General features: G+C 46.4%; 1 protein-coding gene across 3 annotated transcripts; it reads left to right on the forward strand.

Annotated features, from left to right (window-relative positions):
* Positions 1–248: 248 nt before the first annotated feature.
* Positions 249–17,048, forward strand: CTC1 (CST telomere replication complex component 1). 3 transcript variants are annotated; one of them, XM_041464045.1, is made up of 24 exons: positions 254–1,142; positions 1,584–1,723; positions 3,124–3,370; positions 4,251–4,447; positions 6,052–6,196; positions 6,560–6,862; positions 7,036–7,164; positions 7,499–7,725; positions 9,225–9,396; positions 9,482–9,682; positions 9,915–10,041; positions 10,242–10,356; positions 10,702–11,164; positions 11,501–11,593; positions 11,879–12,022; positions 12,308–12,378; positions 13,344–13,444; positions 13,770–13,935; positions 14,154–14,240; positions 14,325–14,484; positions 14,959–15,023; positions 15,264–15,426; positions 15,568–15,694; positions 16,602–17,048. In XM_041464045.1, the coding sequence occupies exons 1-24, from the start codon at positions 1,134–1,136 to the stop codon at positions 16,760–16,762; spliced, it is 3,813 nt and encodes a 1,270-aa protein (XP_041319979.1). In that variant the 5' UTR covers positions 254–1,133; the 3' UTR covers positions 16,763–17,048. The 3 variants fall into 3 exon arrangements, with proteins under 3 accessions (XP_041319981.1, XP_041319979.1, XP_041319980.1); XM_041464046.1 differs by having other exon boundaries at positions 11,504–11,593; XM_041464047.1 differs by lacking the exons at positions 14,959–15,023; positions 15,568–15,694; positions 16,602–17,048 and having other exon boundaries at positions 249–1,142; positions 15,264–15,420.
* The last annotated feature ends 1,114 nt before the right edge of the window (positions 17,049–18,162 follow it).

The following is an 18,162-nucleotide window of genomic DNA, read 5'->3' on the forward strand; positions in this document are numbered from 1 at the left end:
AAAAATAAAAAAGGCAAAAACCAGCCCCACTTCTCTAGTACTACATAAATGTCAGAAAAATCCCTGTGAACCTTCACATTTGACTCCTCCCAAGTTTGGGGAGGGACATCTCACAGCCCACTGCACGTTTGACATTTACACCAATGTCAAACGCATCACTGCACATCCACTTCCCAGCTTTCACCAGAACTCCAGGTCAGGCCTCCGTCCATCCCTGCCACTCCCTGCAGCCTGCCAAGGTCCTGTGGTCCTGTGGCTACTTGGCTCGGAGGGACTGAGCCCACCCTCCTGTCACACAACCCGTGTCTGACAGCCCAAGCGCTTTACTCCCAGCCTGCAGAGCTGTACTGGGTTTGCACAACCAGGTTTTGGTAGCATGGGGATGACAGCGGTGACTTTTGTGAGAAGCTGCCAGAAACTTCTCCTATGTCTGGCAGAGCCACTGCCAGCTGGCTCCGAGATGGACACACTGCTGGTCAAGGCCGAGCCTGTGAGAAATGGTGGCAATGCCTCTGAGATAACCTATTTACGAAGGAAGGAAAAGTTATTGCGCAGATGTAATTGCGGCCAGAGAAGAGCAGAGTGAGAACATGTGAGAGGAACAACTTTGCAGACTCCAAAGTCAGTGGAGATGGAGGGGGGGAAGGTGCTCCAGGCACCAGAGCTGAGATTCCCCTGCAGTCATGGTGAAGACCATGGTGAAGCAGCCCATGGAGGTCCATGGGGATGCAGAGATCCTCTTGTAACCCATGGAGGAGCCTCATGCTGGAACAGGTGGATGCCTGTAAGAAGGCTTTGACTCCGTGGGAAGCCTGTGCTGTCCTCTGCCAGGACCTGCAGACCCTGGAAAGAGGAGCCCGCTGGAGCAGGTTCCCTGGTAGGACTTGTGATCCTGTGGGGGGCTCACGCTGGAGCAGGCTGCTCCTGAAGGAGTGCTCCCCGTGGAAGAGTGGGTCACGTCGGAGCAGCTCTGTTGCCCGTGGTAAAGGTTCACATTGGCCAAGTCCGGGGGAGGGACCTGCTGGAGGAGCAGGGAAGGAGCCGTGTGTCTCCCTGGGAAGCGGCAGAAACAACTCGTGGCCGTCATCTCCATTCGCTCTCTCCCTGCGCCGCTGCGGGCCGGGAGGGGCGGAATGGGAAAGGTGGTTTTAAGATTTATTTTACTTCTCATTATCCTGCTCTGATTTTGTTCGTAGTAAATTCAGTTGTTATCCCCAAGTTAAGCCTGCTTTCCCGGTGACGGCAATCGATCTGTGATCTCCCCCGGTCCCTGTCTCAACCCCTGAACCTTTAGTTTTATTCTCTCTCCCCTGCCCCTTGCGGAAGGGAGCGACGGAGCGGCGCCCGTGGGGGCCCGGCACGGCCCAGGCCCATCCCACACACTCCCGCTCCCGATCCTCGCATCCCGCGCGGAAGGGGCGGGAACAGCCGGGGAGCAGCGGCGGCGGCGGCGATTGGACGGAGGGCGGGGAGGGGGCGGAGCCCGCGGCGCCCGGCGCGGCGGTGAGTGAGGGGCCCGGGCGGCTCCGCGCCCTCCCCGCCGCCCGGCGCTGAGAGCCCGCTTCCCTCCTTTCCCCCCGCAGGAGCAGCGCTGGCTACAGGCGGCTCGGGACTTCTTTCGCCGGGCGCTCCCGGGGCCGGACGGGCAGGAGCCAGCCGCGCTGGAGGCGGTGCTGCGGTGCCTGCGGAGCGCGGGCGGCGGGACGCTGCCGCTCGGCTACAGGTGACGGCGGGGCGGGGGGGACGGAGCCCGGTGCCCACGCGCGGCCCTGCGGTGAGCTCGGTGCTGCGCGGTGCCCGGCCCGGCTGGCGGCTGTGGCAGGCGCGCTGTCGGGCGGGGTAACCGCGCGCGTTCCCGGGGCCTCGGCGCGCCCCCGCCGCCCTGGCGGCGCGACTGAGCGCCGTGAGCCGCGGGGACGGCGTGCGAGCAAAGCGGCGTGTCGCCTTTCACGGCAGCTGCCCGGCGGCATCCTGCGCGCCCGCGCGGGGGGACGCTCCCGCTCTCCGAAGCGGTTGGCCGGCTGAGCTCGGCGTTCGAGTGTGCGCTCTTAAAAAAGGGGGAATCTAGGATAACATGGTCCATATTTTAGTTGGTAAAAGGCTTTTGAGTGCTTGCCATCATGAAGGACATGCAGCTCGTTGAGAGATATCCATATTGGAATGTTTGGCTTGTCTGGATCTGTTTATTGCTCTAGCTTGCGGGGATAATTAAAATCTCTGGCACGAACAGTTTTGGGAGAAAACGTCAGCTGGAATTGATTAGGGATTTGTGACCTTTAACAATAGTTAATAAATGTAGGTGGTTGATCTTTCACACCGGCTAAACTTATCTAATTTAAGCCATGTTTTTTCCTGTGTATTATGACATTTAAACCAGACTTTTGTTCATATTCAGGACAATCTATAAAGAAGAGTTGAAGGTACTTGGTATTTATCTCCTGTGAGGCCAGTGGTCTGTTTGTGTGCAGTGTGCTACATCCACAGCTAACCACCAAGCTCTAGAGCACGAGGAGAGAGTCTCTTTGCTGCTGTATGTGATAACCATGAGCCAGTGTCCTGCTGTAGTTCAGGTTTCTCCCAAAAATCACTCAAGACATTTGATAAAAACATGAGCAGCACTGTGCTTTTGTGGATCATAGGTACCAGTATGATTCCTGGTGGTGCTCTGTCTCTGAAGATGGAGCAGTTTCAGCTAATGGAATTTTCAACTAATCCCCTGTTCATTTTCCTGCAAATGCACAGCATAAGTACCTGCGTAAATTTATGTCTTCTGATTAATTTTTCTATATCTAATTACTGTTTATTGCTGATTCAGACCCATCACACATCTGGACTAGTTTCTTGCTTTGAACTTTAGATCCCTGACTAATCAAGTGACACTCTTCAAATTCACACCCTTTGAATTTGATTATGTCCTGCTACTGAGCAAGTGGGTATTGTGAATAGAGCTCCAGTTTCACAACCTAAAATTGTCAGTGAAGCTCACTGGAAACCAGTACCAAAATCACAGGCCAGAGAACAGTTTGTGTTGGCTCTTTCAGTGTTGACGTTAGGGGACTTTGCAAACTGAGTTCTTCATACACCTTGCTATATTCTTGCTTTTTACTTTCTTTTTTTTTCCAGTTTCATCTCCATCTCTGACCTGCAGCATCAGCAGCACATACCGTGCTGCAGCCACCTGAGCTGGAGCACTAAGGAGTTTAAGGAATGGTCTCATCAAGGACAAGGTGCTTTACCCATGCAGCGCACTTTGCCAAGGACTTACCTGATCCTGGTTGGCTATTTAGCAGATGGAAGGCAAGAAAACAAAGAAAAGCTGGTAGATGGTTGCCTATACGTGAAGGACAATACTGGGATAATTCCATGTGAGGTATGTCCTTGGTCTGAGGGGTTCTGTGTTTATTCCCATTTCTGGGGCAGTGTCACAAACCATCAGGGGCTTCAGGTGTTCTGCCAGAGTCTAGTGAAGGAAGTAACACGTCTCTGTAACAGGCAGGAAAACAGCAAGCTCACATCCTGGGCAGAGGATAGAGCATGTGGAATGTGCCTTTGCTAGGAGAGGAGATGCTGAATGTACTGGCATGGAAAAAAGAGACAGGCAGTACAGTTCTGTTCTATTCACCACAGTACAAGGTGGCCTGGGAGACCTTTGCTGAATTCCAACTAGTGGAGCAGAAATAACTTTCTGGAGAGTTGTACTAGGTGTTCAGTGATGCATATGCAGACATACTTTCAGGAAACAATAGCTTGCATGACAGTTGACTTTAAAGCCTCCTGAAGGTAATTGCAAGTGGAGTCAAGATAACAACCCCTAGAGTGGTGGTGACAGAGCACTGAAGTTGTGCTTTCCAATGAGACAAAGTCTAGGAAAAAGTTGTATTGGTAAGAACTTCTAACTGAAAACACAGGGGCAAAAGAAAGCCAGCAAGAATTTTAGTAGTCTGAAAATAACTAAGCCTTGCAGTGAATTAATTATCACCTTTCTGTGAGGTTGTGACTATAAACAGGAAGTGCTAGCTGTAGAGTTCAGCAAGTCTGTTCCAGATTTGCATCTGGAAGGACAGAAGTTCTCTGTGCAAGGTAAGAGAGTGGGCAGAAAACACTGCTCCCATTTAGTGATGAAGCCTGGCAGTAGGAGAAGAGTTTGTGATGCACATGCAAGGGTGTACTGGTAATGAACACTGTAAGTAGTGCTGAGAAAACAAACTGAAACTCATCTCAAGCTTTGATCTCATTATCTTTCGGTTTAGCTCTTGCACTTTGAACTGGACTGGCTGGAGTCTCTGTTTGTCTTCCCAAGCTGGTCGTATATACCACAAAGAGACCAGAGTTCAGCAGGGTACTTGGAAATCCTGGTGGATCCAGTGCCAGTAAATGCCCCCAGGGAAGTACTTCACAGCATTCCAGTCACCTCCCCAGTGTCAGCTGAGCCACTGCTTACTTCCAGGTAAACACCCGTGGTGCCCAGCTCCTCAGAGCACTGTTGCTCTGGCTTGGCAGGTAACACGAAGAACCCTTGGCTTAGAAAGAGGCAAATTCTATTTCTACCACATGCAGAAACGTAGCAGTGAGTGGTGGACGTAAAAGTTATACAACAAAGCCACTTTTCTTCAATCATCTGTTTCCCAGGAGTTTATTGGAATTTTTTCTTCTGTAATTTGAAAAAAATAAGATCCATTTAATGTATTTCTAGATGTAATTTCAAATTTTAGAAATACTGTTAGAACAGTGTTGATTCAACTGCCTTTGAAGCTAAATTCACTCTTTTGATTAGCACAATTTTTGTTTTTTTTTGATCCTCCAGTTAACCAAAAGTATACTTGAAAATAATCCTGTATTTTATTATGATGTTAATATGTTCCACTGGTCAAATTCTTATCAGATTACTGAGATAAAAGTGCCAGTGAAATGTCAACTGGTAGAAGTAACTGTGCTTTAGTTTACAGTATGTGAAAATGAGCCAATGGAATTGCAAATCTTAATAAGATGATAATTTCAAGTCGTGCTAGATCATGTTTTATCTTGAGTAGAAAATTCCTGGTGTAATTTAAGTACAATAAAATGTCACTAATCGTGCTTCTATCATTTCTTTTTAGTTATCTTTTGTTTTTATTGGGTTTATCTGCTTCTAAGAAAGTAATTCTGAGCTTAAGTGTTTGATTTAGCTCAAGGGACCTTTCTAAACAAGAAGACTATTTCCATATTTCAGGGTATGTTCTCAGACTTTTAACATAAAGCTCCTTTGTTATTGACTGATATCTGACCAATTTTCCATGTTACAACTAAAATGTTACAGTAAGGTGCTGGTATTGCTGTGTGTCTACTACTGATTGGGGTTTTTTTAAAGTCATAAAGTTAGATAATTGTTTAGATGTTTTGGAATGAAGAATGGTTTTGTTCAGAGTAAGTGGGATGGTTACATTCAGGTCCAGTAGGAGCTGAAATGAAAATTTCAAACATAAATTTTTTTGAAATTACATTTTTTTAATCTTTTGAAACACAGGTTTGAAACAGCAAACAGAATTGATTAAAGAAATATCATCTCTCTTGCCTCTCATCTGCTTTCAGTTTTGCTGCTCTTTCACTCTGTGTCAAGTTTGTTAGAAAGACTCCATTGTTGCTTTCAGGCCTCTTGTTCGTAGGCTTACAGCTTCCACAGTGTCATGTTCCATGGACATACAAATCCCAGTTCTGTTTTCTGCAGAAGAATTGCTTGTGACTTTTTTCTTCTCCTTTAGACCAACAATTAGTTTCTTGTTTGTGGTAAAGCCTTTTATAACCTGGCTGTTGTCATGGAGTGTGTGAATTTGTTATTCTGTTCCTTCTGTCTTCAAATACTAAAATGTCAAAAGGATTTAGTATAGAAAACTTAAAGTACAATTTTGTAGCTAAATATTGTTTTGAAAACCTCTCTGAGAGATGGACCATGTTGCTTCGTTGGATCCGTTATTCCCAGAAAGTACATGCTGCATATTTGTTTATTTTGATTTTGGGATATTTTTGAGCTTTCTTTCATCTCTGATTTCAGTTGCCTCTTCAATTGTCCTCTAGGATTCCATGTAAGAAAAGATCAAAGCTTACTGTAGCAGGGGAATTGACCAGACTCGGGCCTCTCCTTTGTGTTCACCGCAAGACATTCTTCTTTCTGTTTCTGAAGTGCTTTGCATCTGCTGTGTGTGTCCCTGTGCTGGTGCAAGTAAGTCCTTGGAATTTTGCTCACAAATTCAGTCTGGATCTGTGTATGTGCTAGCTGATTAATTCTTTGTAGCTTGCCATTGATTTCTCAGTTTGATTTATTCTTCCTTTTACTAGTGATATATTTTTAATTGCACCCAGTGTACAATAGTCTTGGTGTGCAAGAAGTCTAGTTCTGTGCCCTGCAGAAATACAGTCCTTCTCCCTCATTGTCCCTGAATGTCTTGCAGATACAGTCCTTTTGCTAAGAGTGTGAGGCAATCCTCTAGGTGGATAAGGGTTTTCTGGGTAGGATTATTTAGGTCAGGAAGAATTTTTTTCACTGGAGTTGATGCTGATGTTGCTTTTTGTTTCTCTGCTTTAGAAACCCAGCCAGCTGCTGTGGCATCGTGTCTTCCAGCTGGGTCACAGCTACACAATCACAGGCCTGAGTATGTCCAGCCTGAAGAAATCTGGACAAACTATGTTTGTCACCAGTGTTTCTTCCTGCCTTCTGCCCTACTGTGCAGAGCAGGTGAGGGAGCAGCCACTGAACAGTGCTTCACAAGGAGAATCCACTCAGTCTTCTTCCCTGGAGACTCCTGAGCAGCTTAGTTGCTCCTTGCAGCTGGGGGCTGAAGAGGAGAGACCAAGACCAACCAAAGAGTCCAAGATCATCTCCTATGTGGTAAGGATTCACAGGCTTAGCCTTCACCCACTCATGCACTGGGGTTACAGCTCCTGGCCTGCAAGGACCATTATTTTCATCATGAGTTTATTTTCTTACTGCTCAGGCCTGTGAGTCTCTTATATTTTGTGACTCTATACAGTCCTCTTACCTTCTGTTTGCTTTCTGTTTAGGGATTTGTCACCAAAGTACTCAATGTCCAAGCTGGTCTCTTTTTACTGGATAACCAAGTCTGCTTGTGCCTTGCTTACCAGCCACTGCTGAACTCTGCACGGGGTCTCCGACCGGGAGCCTGTGTGGAGGTAAGTTGAGATTTGCAGGGTCACAAAGTATTCAGTGGAAAAGACTTAGGCCCTGGGAATGGCTTTTGAGTGTGTGGGTCAATAGAAGGCTGCGGGAACATGGGAATTATTTCAGCAAGTATCTGGAACAAAACTGGAGATTTTACTGCCTGGACTGAGTCATGAGAATTGATACAATTATTATCTGATTCCTCTCTAAACTGTGCTCGGTGCCTCAGGCCTGATTATAGACAATCCAGCAGAGTGAGAAAGAATTTAAGGTGGGGTTTCAGTTTGGGGGAGTGGTGGCAGACTGGCTATCTCTTCTCTTACACTCTGTGCCTCTGTATCCCAGCTCATCGATGTCCACCTCCTGCAGAAGCCTCTGGTGTCCTTCCCGTTCACTGTACTTGGTGCTTGCCTGAACAGCATGGTTGTGCTGAAGAGCTTCTCAAGGCTCAGCACCCCCTACCAGCCACTGGCCTCTTCAGGAAATCTCTGCCTACAGCTGCTCTTCCGCTTCAATCTGGGAATGCCGCTGTACCTCTGGCTGGTGAGCCTCCTGGAGACATTTGAGGAGAGGTGAGGACAATTCTTCTGAAGTCAGGCTATGCCTGAATGTGCCTTGTAGGTTACCTGGGTGTCTTCTAGACCAAAGGATCACAAAATGACTGTGCTTGGATACTACAAGCAGCAATTGCTTCTGGTTTTTTGGCCTAAGTAAGCCATTTATCCAGACTTCACATCATGTCCACTTGCTTCTTACCTTGCAGTTGCTTCTATGAGAAAAGCCGATGCATTTTTCAAGTGCAGGTGAGGTAAAGGTCTTGGGAACCTGCAGTGCTTCTGAGCATTTTAGTCACATAATCCTGCCTGGAATGCTTTGTCCTGAAATACAGAAGCACCATAGGGGTGTCTGCTTGCCAGTGTGGTTTGTTTGGCAGATCAAGGTGGGCACTGAGGCTAAAGCTGGAAACTGGTGCTACAGCTAGATCATAACTGATATAAAGACTTGTGTCCTGACTGTGCACAGAAGCAGCAGCAGCTGCTCAGCATATCACTTTGAGATATTCTGAGTGTTGCCAGGAGTGTGATAATTTGTTTTAGAGTCTCTGTCTTGGCAGATTTTCCCACCCATGCTTACCTCCCAAGTCTTCCAGATGGCTTCCTGCTCTTCCTGACGCTGCACTCTGTTTGCAGGACAGCTGTGGGCCAGTTTCTGGGTTTATTTCTGGCTTCTGTTAGTAAAAATATTTTGTTTGTTCTGAAGCAGTTATGGTTGATATCACTGTGACTGCTGCCTTGGTAAAGTTTATACATTTTACTCTCAGTCAAGTAGCAGTTTATAGAATGCTCAGTGTTCCTGTGTTTTACTGGCACTGTGGAATTTTGACATGCTACCAATAAAACAGCTTCAGTTTTGCCTTGGGAATTGTGCTAGCTATAAGTTTCAGGTTTTATTATCTTTTCCACTTTCTTTAAATGTGATTGCTCAGTCCTGGTACTGCTTAAAAATTGTTCCAGTGAGTGCTATTTCTTTTCATTTGAGTTCACTTTCTGTCATATTTTGGCTGGCAGTGTGATGACTTCCAAAAGAAGTGAGCTAAATTTATTAAATTGGCTCTGCATGACAGAAATATTGGGATAAGAATAGTCTGTGGTTGTTTCTGACTTGTGTTTTTTGCATTCCGTGAAAAAAAGCCAAGTGTACCTAACATGAGTAATCATATCGTGCCCAGCCAAAAGGCATGGAGATCCATTTGTGTGGCTTAGAGGGAGATTATCTTCATGTCATTTGTCTCTCTGGCCATTTGAGTTTTGAGATTTTTACCAGTCTTTCCATTTCTGTGGATTTTCCTGTTCCTTGTCTGCCCAATATAATTTGCATTGGCCTTAAATGCTCTATTTTTTAATAATTTCATGGTTTTTGTGATCTCTTTAGTTCTTGTCCTATACAGCATATTCACTCAAAAAAAGCAGGAGTCCCTGACTTAGATCTCACTAAAGACTCACTAGAATGAGCAAGACTCACTAAAATGCAAGATCTGCTTCTGCTTTTAATAGTCGTAACTTTTTTTTAGGTTTTCTTGTTTCTTTGGGCGCCGTCAATTGCTTAGCTCTGTGCACCAAAACCCTGGAGCTGCTGAGAAGTTCCTTGTCCCCCTTCTACAAGCTATGGTGCCAGACAGAGAAGAAGCAAGAGATATTTATAATGAAATTCTATCAGAAATACACCAATGTCCCCTGCAGAAAGTGAGTAAATGTTCTTTGAGCTGTTTCCTGTTTGTCTGATGGGAAGAAACTCAGCTGATTAGTTCTTTCTCTCTTTTGTTCACAGTATTTGACTCTGAGCCCTCCATGCCAAGCCCCATCTCTGTCTGCAGTTTGCCGTGTGGCAGAACAGAAGAGCTGGGAAGGCTTCAGTCCATCACAGTTGCTTTCCCCCTTGGAGGCACAGCATATGGGCACCCAGGAGCTGAATCGCAGACTGGCCTGGTCCTACTGCACACTCTCAGCAGAAAGTTTCCAGCCCCCACTGGTATGTGCCTCATTCTCTTCCCTGTCTGTGCCTTGAGAGCTCCTGCTTCTCACCGTGCCTTCCAGCACCCTGTCCAGTGCATGCTTCTTCCTCCTGTTAGGGAACAACTGCTTTTCTCACTGTGGCACGTTGAAAACAGACTGAATTTGAGCTGCTGCTGCACACACTTTGATTTATGGCTTTCAAAGATAGGAATTGTTTGATGCTCTTTGCAGCTTTCTTTCTGTTGTAGATACTCCAGGGTGTGCTGAGGGTCTCCTCCAGGAGCAGTTCCCTCCAGCTGCAGGACAAGAGCAGCGCACTTCGCTGTGTGATCTCCCATAAGGATGGTAGCCCCTTTGCCCAGACTGCTCTCATAGGTATGTCCCACTAAACTGTATTTGAGTGCTGAGCTTTTGCTCTTCTGCCTTCCAGCTCCAAAACTAGGAAGAAGAGACATTGTGTGGAGATGCTGAACTGTCACTGCCTGACCTCGTGACTTTAAAATGAGGATATTGACCTTACTGATTTTATGTTCTCTTTTTATTTAGCACAGCTCTTTTCTATGATGTGTTTGCAGGATCACTCTTGCAGGTGGAAAACTACCAGCTTGTAGTGGAGAGATTCCTTAAGACTGATTTTCCCTCCTGGGAACACCTGGAAAATCCGGAGCATGTGAGAGAGAAAAAAACTAGGTGAGTCCCTTTATTCAGTGTGCAGGTAAAATCATCACCTTCCAGTTCCATGAGTATTTTGGACTATGGTAAGCCTTCTTACCAACATAGCATTTCAGTGCCAAAGCACCTGTTCTTTGCTATTTGCATGAAATGAGCTCTTTCTCAGCAACAAAGCCACCATCTCCCTTTTGTTCATAGTACTTGCAGCCTAGGAGCAAGTGAAGCTCCACTTCACTCTTTCCCACTGCTTCTGCTGAGTACCTGTGGGGCACTCACCAGATGTGTTTTTCCCAGATAAATGTTTGTTTAGGACAGCCATGTGTCAGGAATAGGGACTTTCACTGCTACCGTTTGTCATTTCAGTGTCTATGTGCAGTTCTACTTGGAGGATGTTCAGGTTCTCCATGCTGCTGAAGGACAAATCCAGAAAGGCCTTAGGAGTGGAAACAGCTCTTCTTTGAGGAATAAGAAAGATGGCAGCACGACATCTGAGCTGGAAACCCCAGAGGCAAAAATGCTGAAATTGGAGGATCCCAAGGCAGAATCTGGCAGAGATGAGAACTGTCAGGGGGGCCAGAGCAGCCCCAGAACAACGAGCTGTGTATCTCACCTGTTCTTGGTTACCCAGAAAGAGGGTCTCATGTCACGCAATTACCAGCTGCCCGCAGAAGGAGATAAAGAAACACACGAGCTGCAGCGCAGTTTCCAAGCCACAGTGCTGTGGCTGGGCAGCCCGCAGCTCTGGAACCACCCCAGAGAAATTGGGAACCTGTCGGAGCTGGAGGAGACTGGCTGTGATGAAAAGGAGAGTGTGACGCAGCAAGAAGTGAGGCAGCTTTGGGGTGTGGTTTGATAAGTCTGGGAGCTGGCTCCTCTTAAGTGAGCCTGTGTGGTAATTTAGTATCGATGAGAAAGTGATTTTTGTGTTGGGTGCCTTTGTGTGTTTGCGCCAGCAAATTCCTTTTTGCACCCCAAGCAAGTTCCATCTCCTCTCTGTCACCTTCCTGTAAATGCATCTGCCTTCTCTTACTCTTGGTGGTGCTGACCTTACTTCTCAATCAAGACATCCTCTGGACTGGGCTTGCTCTCTTTTTACTGTATTTTTCATTCCATACCTAACAGTTCTCATCACCTTCTCTCTCTCTCTCATCCCTTCCCCCAGCAGGCACTACTGCTCTTTATGGGGAAGTCTCTGCGATGGTTTCCATTCCTGCACGTGGATGGCCTGTACCGCTTCACTGTGCCCTGCTGCTCGGTAAGAGACAAGTTGTCCTGCTGTTCTCTCTTGGAGACTTTTGCTGAACTGCATGTGGGAGTCAAGGAGTCAGAGGGTGACTAAGCTGTTCTCAAGGTCTGGAATTTCCTTCTGTCTTTCCAAGAAACTGCTTTTGTTCTGTTTTTGATTAAAATTCTCAGAGCTCTGAGTTCAGTGGATTTTTTTTTTAATTTTGTAAACCATTGTTCTTCACTTTTTCCTTATTGAACTTTAATCTCCTTCCTTCTAATAGTCTTCTGTCTTGCCTTATCACTCTTATCTCAGGATTTGCAAGTGTTTTACAAGCTCTGTTCTCCACCTGTGCCAGCAACATTCCTGAGCAGACCATCCTGCCCCCTCTGCCTGCTTGTCCAAGATAGCTGGCACTTACAGCATGAGACCTGGATCTCCTGTTTGCCTGAGCACCAGGTATGCGGTGCCTTATTGCACAGGGCTTTCACAGGCTACTTTTAGATCTCTCCAGAGCTAGCTAGAAATTATCAATACAGACTATCTTCTGGTGAGACTGTTCTGCTCTAAGTTCTATCAGAGGCTGCTGCTGGACTTCATATTTTCCTGCTTCAGAAATTCATCTGAAGAGGAAGCATGAGTTGCTTGACATAGCTCTGAGCACGCAGAGCTTGTCTTCTCTGCTCTGGCTGGGGATGCCTGCAATCTGCAACCTGTCTGAGGCTGTGTCTCCCTCACTTGTAGCTGACAGCCCTGTCAGTGCTGACAGGCGTGGACCAGAGAACTGCCTCCATCCCAGAAGTGCTTAGCAGCAGGTATGTTGGTCTGCCCAAATTACAAGTGAGTGTGTCTTAGAGAATGGCTCTGTGGTAATTTTTATTGATAAGTGCTATATTAAACTGAGATGAAATATCCACCCTAGGAATACGGTTTGGAAAACTTGTGTGCAAGTAGTTCAGACTTCTCCCATCCTGGTTATTGAAGCTAAAGGGATTGTAGGTGACAAAACTGCAAAATGATGTCTAGAAAATGGATTGGCTACTGCTGGTGTGGACTAAGTCCCAAAGGTGTCTGCCAGATTCCTGTCAGAAGTGGAAACAAGCACAGCAGGGAAAATCAGACTGAATGTATATTTTTTGGGGTTTTTGGGTTTGTTTTTTTTTTGTTTTGTTTTGTTTTGGGGTTTTTTTTTGTGGTTTTTTTGTTTTGTTTTGTTTTGGTTTTTTTTGTTTTTGTTTTTGTTTTAGATTTTTTTAGCGAACCTTGCTCAAACAAATACTAAGTGTAGAAGCTTTTTTGTTCAAAGCATGTTTAATCTGGGGTGATATGTGTGTACACTGGATTTTTCACAACGTACCTTGCTCAAACAAATACTAAGTTTAGAAGCTTTTCTGTTCAAAGCATGTTTAATCTGGGGTGATATGTGTGTACACTGGATTTTTCACCAGTGTTTTATGAAAAACTGTGTTTTCTTTGCTTGGTTTCTTCATCTAATTCAGAAAAACAATTTGGAGTTTAGCAGATAGGAAGGCTGTAGTGCCTTACCCTTCATCTTCACGCTGAGCCTGAAGCAGCAGAAAGCAAGGTAAAGGGGCCTCTTGTGCCTGGGAGGGGTAGGCTGCAGCAAGCTGCCCTCAATCCAGTAGCTCAGGTGCTCAAGGGCAGGTTCCCCAGAAACTGGGCTTAACCAGCAGTGCTCCACTTTGTGGCAATCTTGAAGTCAGGCCTTCTTCCACCCCCTTTGTCTTCAGGCAGGAAAAAAATCCTGGTCTGCTCTCAGTTTCACAGGTTCCCTTGTTTCTTTCTGTGGTGAGATCGTGGAGAGGACCTTGTGTGCCTCTCCCAGGAATGAGAAGCCACCTGGCCATCCAAAGCAGAGAGGTAAGATTGTGGCAGCCTGTTGAAAAGCAACAGATTGGTTCTTCTTTCTGTTTCAGAGAGCCAGTGCACTTGGCTAAGTGTGCTGCTCCATCTGGGAATAGTGGAAGTATGCCAGGATATTGCATCCTGTGCATGTCAAAGGGCTTGGAAACTGCACTCTGTGTACATGGAGATGAGAATGCAGTATCCAGAAAAGCTGGGAGGTGGAACAGTGACAGCCTCATTGTGATGGGAGGAAAAGCCTCTCTAGCAGGCCCAGCTCAGTGACAGGCCATGCTGCCTGTGTGAGTGAGCTCAGGGTCTGTGTGGTTCTGTGCCTCCTCAGGGACTCTGCTCTCCAGGGATCACAGTGTGAAGCTCAGTGTCTCAGCTGCTCCGGGCTCCCCTGTTGTGATGGACATTTACATTACTGCCACCTACCTGCACCATCTCTGGGGTTTGCTACCTGGAGCCAAGATCCTCTTCCAGAACTTGGAACGCAAGATCTCAAGGTGCTCCTGTCTTTAGAGCCCTCTCTTACTGTCTTTGAAACTATCTCTTAATCTGTGGACTTTCCTCATCCCTTGTCCAAACCTTCATGTCTCCCAATCCCTTACCATAAGTTATTTTCCTACCATGTTACAAATGAAGATCGGCCCAGCCATCCCAAGAAAACTCGAGTGTTTGGTTTCTGTGAGCTCTTTCTGACGTCTGCTCTTTCATATTGCAGATTCCATAATGTTTATTGCACATACAATGCCTCCAGCTGTGTGAGCATCCTATCTCTGCCAGCTTCCCACCTACCTTTTTCTTCTAGGTAAGTGTTGGGTCTGTTCTCATGATACAGTGTCCAAAGAAAGGCTTCTATGTTTCAAGCTTCTCAAATTGCTATTTCTTCTAGTCCTGCAGGAGAAGCCTCACCCCCCTCACTAGTGCTTCTGTCCAGCTTGAGACCTCAGCTGCAAAATCTGGCCCAGGCTCGGATTTTATGCCACTTGTCCTGTGTACTGACGGTGTGCCTGCAATGGATTTGCTCACTTTGCAGCTGCATCTTCAAAGAGGTATTCAAGCTTCCACAAACATAATTTGTGAGAGATCTTGCAGATTTTTTACTCACACATCCTTTGCTACCATATAGAAGAACTGAGAGTTCCTACCTCGATTGCAAACCCTCTTTCCAGTGTCTGAGAAGGACTTGCATGTTAGAAGGGGACCAAAGGGATAACTGATTAGAAGTGTGTTTCTGATGCTAGGCAGGCTGGCAGCTAGGACTGGGGGTGAAGAGGACACTGAAGAAGACAATCCTCCTCTATTAATGCTCTGCTCTTCCCATGTTCACTGCTATTGGGGATCAGCACCTTGCAGCAAGGTGATTTTTCTCCGCATATAAACTTTTCCCAGAACACTCATTGGAAATGCAGTGAAATTCTTTACACCTTTGCATACTTAATTAGTGAAGTGTTAAAATAAGCAGTGGCCCTTCCCTTTCTCACTTACATCACCCATACATAGCTGTAGTTTTGTTCTTCCTTCAGGGGAGGTGCACCCGACACAATCCCCCATGTCCATCACAAACAGGAGTGAGGCAAGCCAGTGCACGGTGAGTGCTGTAGGGATTGGGTGTGGGAAGAGCAGGGAGGAGGGGACAAATTACACCACAAACTGGAGGGAGAAATCATATCAAGGATGGGATATGGACAGAACAGCAAAGATGGAGTTACCACATCTTCTGAGATGTGAACAAACTCTCTACTGAGATGTGTTTTCTGGGGTGTGACCCTTGTGAGGGAGCAGGTATTGTCCTGCCCTCCTCATCCCAGCCTGCCTGCTCTCTACACAGGGTGCTGGTGGAGGATGGAACAGGTGAAGCTGTGGTGCTGTGCAGGAATGAACATGTGGCAGCAGTGCTGGGCCTGAGCCTTCTCGAGTGGGAGGCTGTGCAGAACTGTGTGCAGAGCAGGGGCAGCGTGTGCATTCAGCATGGGGAAGCTCCTGGAACAGGGGTGAGTGGGCTATTCCAGTAGCAGTTGCAGTCTCCTGGGCTCAAGTCTTGGCTGGACAGGATTTCCCTTTGCTCTGGGTGTTCCAGAGCCTCCCTGCCTCCCACTGAACACTCCCTGGCAACACCCTCTTTCCTTCCTCAGTGTCTAGAGGAACCTGAGGATCTTGTTGCTTGTTACCTAAGGAGTCTGTGCCGAAGTCCTCTCATATGTCGCCCTATCCTGTTGGACTTCAGCCTAGACAGGAAGCCCTCCAAGATCCTGCAGCCTGGTAAGCAAGTACTGCTGGCTTTTCTAATATTTAGTGTGGGAAGGAAGGGAGGAGGCATCTCACCAGGCTGGGGAAGGAGAGGTGCCTTCGCTGCCCATCATAGCAAAATCTTTGAAGGATTTTCCTGGAATTTTGTCTTCTGTAGTGTAGAAGTAAGTTGTGTATTAGTAGATCCATGGCTATAAAAATAGAGAAATAATATTATGGAAATTCCTAAAACAACATAGGATAAATTTTTCTACTTCACACAGAAACATAAAACTGTTCTTGAGAAAGATTCCCAATCCTTGTCTGGGACAGGAATCTGATCAGCCAGAGTTACTGTGCAGACCTCTCAAATCAAGTGGGTTTTGATTGTACATAGGACAGCATGTAGGGTCAATAGCAGGCCTGGAAATCCTCTCCTGGAAATCGGCACTGAAGTGTTTTGAATTCATGAGTGCTGAGGTCTGAGCCCTTGCTGCCACAACTGTGCAGTTGCTGTGTTAAGGGGACATTCCTCATGCACATACCTAGAGCTTGAGTGCAGGTGCTGCAGAGGTTGGTGCTAAGCTCACCAGAGGATGCTCTGCAGTGGAGACTTGCTGGCTGTCATGTACACTGTCTGTAAAGACAGGTTGCTGATACTGATAGAGGATACAAAGCTCAGAGTATCAGCTCTGTGAGCACATAGTTCACAGCATTTCACACTGTAGAATGTCTGTTTCCTCCAAGTTGGAGGGATGCTGGCAAAATGCATTCCTCTGCCTATGTCCTGGAGTCATTCATCGTGCTGTCCTCTGAGGTTTAGCAGATGCCAAGCAGCTGCTGCAAGGCCTTCCCTCCCGCAGCAGCTTGTGCAGCTGTGGGCCAGAGCAGAGCCAGAGCCCTGTACTGAGTTGTTACCCGTTGTATCCTTCCCCTGCAGCTCCCCTGCCGCTGCGGAATTTTCACTGTGGTGAAGTGGAGTTTGTGTCACGAGTGGGGCCTCGTCCGACCCTGCTGTGCCTGAAGGTGGAGGAAGTGGGACAAGATGCCTTACGCTACCTGAACAGCCAGAGGATGAGCAGGACATCCAGTTCCTGCTGAATGGGAGCCACTGCTTAATATCACTCCCAGTGGGAGGGGAATTATGGAAATACCTACTGCGATCAGGAGCTTTTTTGATCTCCTTTCAGGGGGAGCACAAGCCTGTGAGCACAGGGTGAAGCATGCAGTCAAGCAGCTGCTGTGACTCGTGTCACTCTGGGCCATTGTCAGCCAGTGACACTGGGCTACATTTTGGAAGAGAGATGTTCAGTGCTTCCTATGTGACAGCTCTTGCCTTGGGCCTAGGGCACACGGTGTGTGCATTTGTGTGGTAGTATCTACTAAATAAAGCTATGAAAATATTACTTAAAGAACACTGTTTTAGTATCTATTTTGGTATTCAGGTTTACTTGCTACATGGTGACCATTAACAAAACTATACAATTCCCACAGGGTATGGTCTTCTTCACCTAAATGAAATAATTAAAATTACACTTTTAAAGCATCTCCTTCAAGAAAAGAAGGGAAGTGAGTAAGTTTGGAGACTAAATCACAGTGCTAAATGACAAGATTTTTTGGGCATTGTTTTGCAGTTTATCAGCAGCAGCCTGAACATTAGGTGGGACTGGTAAGAAGAGGCAGGCACCGAGCTGTGACACAGGCAGTGGATTTATTGAGCATGAGTGAAGTGTCTTCCCTCTCAAGGCCTGCTGTCCACTTCTGAGACCAAAGTGTGAGTGGCACAAGACCTGATAGATGCCACCATTCAGTAACATTGTGAGACTCCATCCTAAAAGGCTGCCAGAATAGCTTCAAGCAGAAGTCTTTGCAAATGTTGCTGTGACAGCCTTACTTTCTGTGCGTACTTTCTGCAGAACAGAAAAGATTTTACTAAAGCTTGTCTCCACCCTCCAGAAAGAAAGCAAAACAAAACCAAAAAAACCCCAAAATAAACTATCTCAGCCTGAGGAAAATGTTGACCGTAAGTGATAAGACAAAGATAAAGTCTGGTTAAAAAGTGCAACTGAAAGTAGTCCTGTAGTATGAATAACACAGTAGCAGACAGAAATAGATAGGAAGTACCTGATAACATTTATTTAAGAAAGCAAAAAGGAAAATTCAGCTCTATTGTTTTATCTGGGTTTGATAACTTTGCTTCTGAATTTGAAGCTTCCAGTAGTATCTTACTAGTCTCCTCTTCCTCCTCATGCTGTGTGTTAGTTTTCTGTCTGCTGTCTGGTTATCTGTTCCTCTCTTATTTCACATTACAACTGCAATCATCACACCATACAGGACTTTAGATATGGTTTGTCTTTGCCAGGATATTCCAAGCCTGCTGGCAGTTTTCCAACCCATCACTGTTCTGCCATTCACATCTTTTTCAGCAGGGGAGTTTGATTTTAGCATTCTAAGAAGATGAAGGAGGTTAACTGCCTCTCTTATTTACAGTTTTATTAGTG

The sequence above is a fragment of the Pyrgilauda ruficollis genome, unplaced genomic scaffold, assembly GCF_017590135.1.
Source record: "Pyrgilauda ruficollis isolate IOZ18807 unplaced genomic scaffold, ASM1759013v1 scaffold17, whole genome shotgun sequence".
NCBI classification, from domain to species: domain Eukaryota; kingdom Metazoa; phylum Chordata; class Aves; order Passeriformes; family Passeridae; genus Pyrgilauda; species Pyrgilauda ruficollis.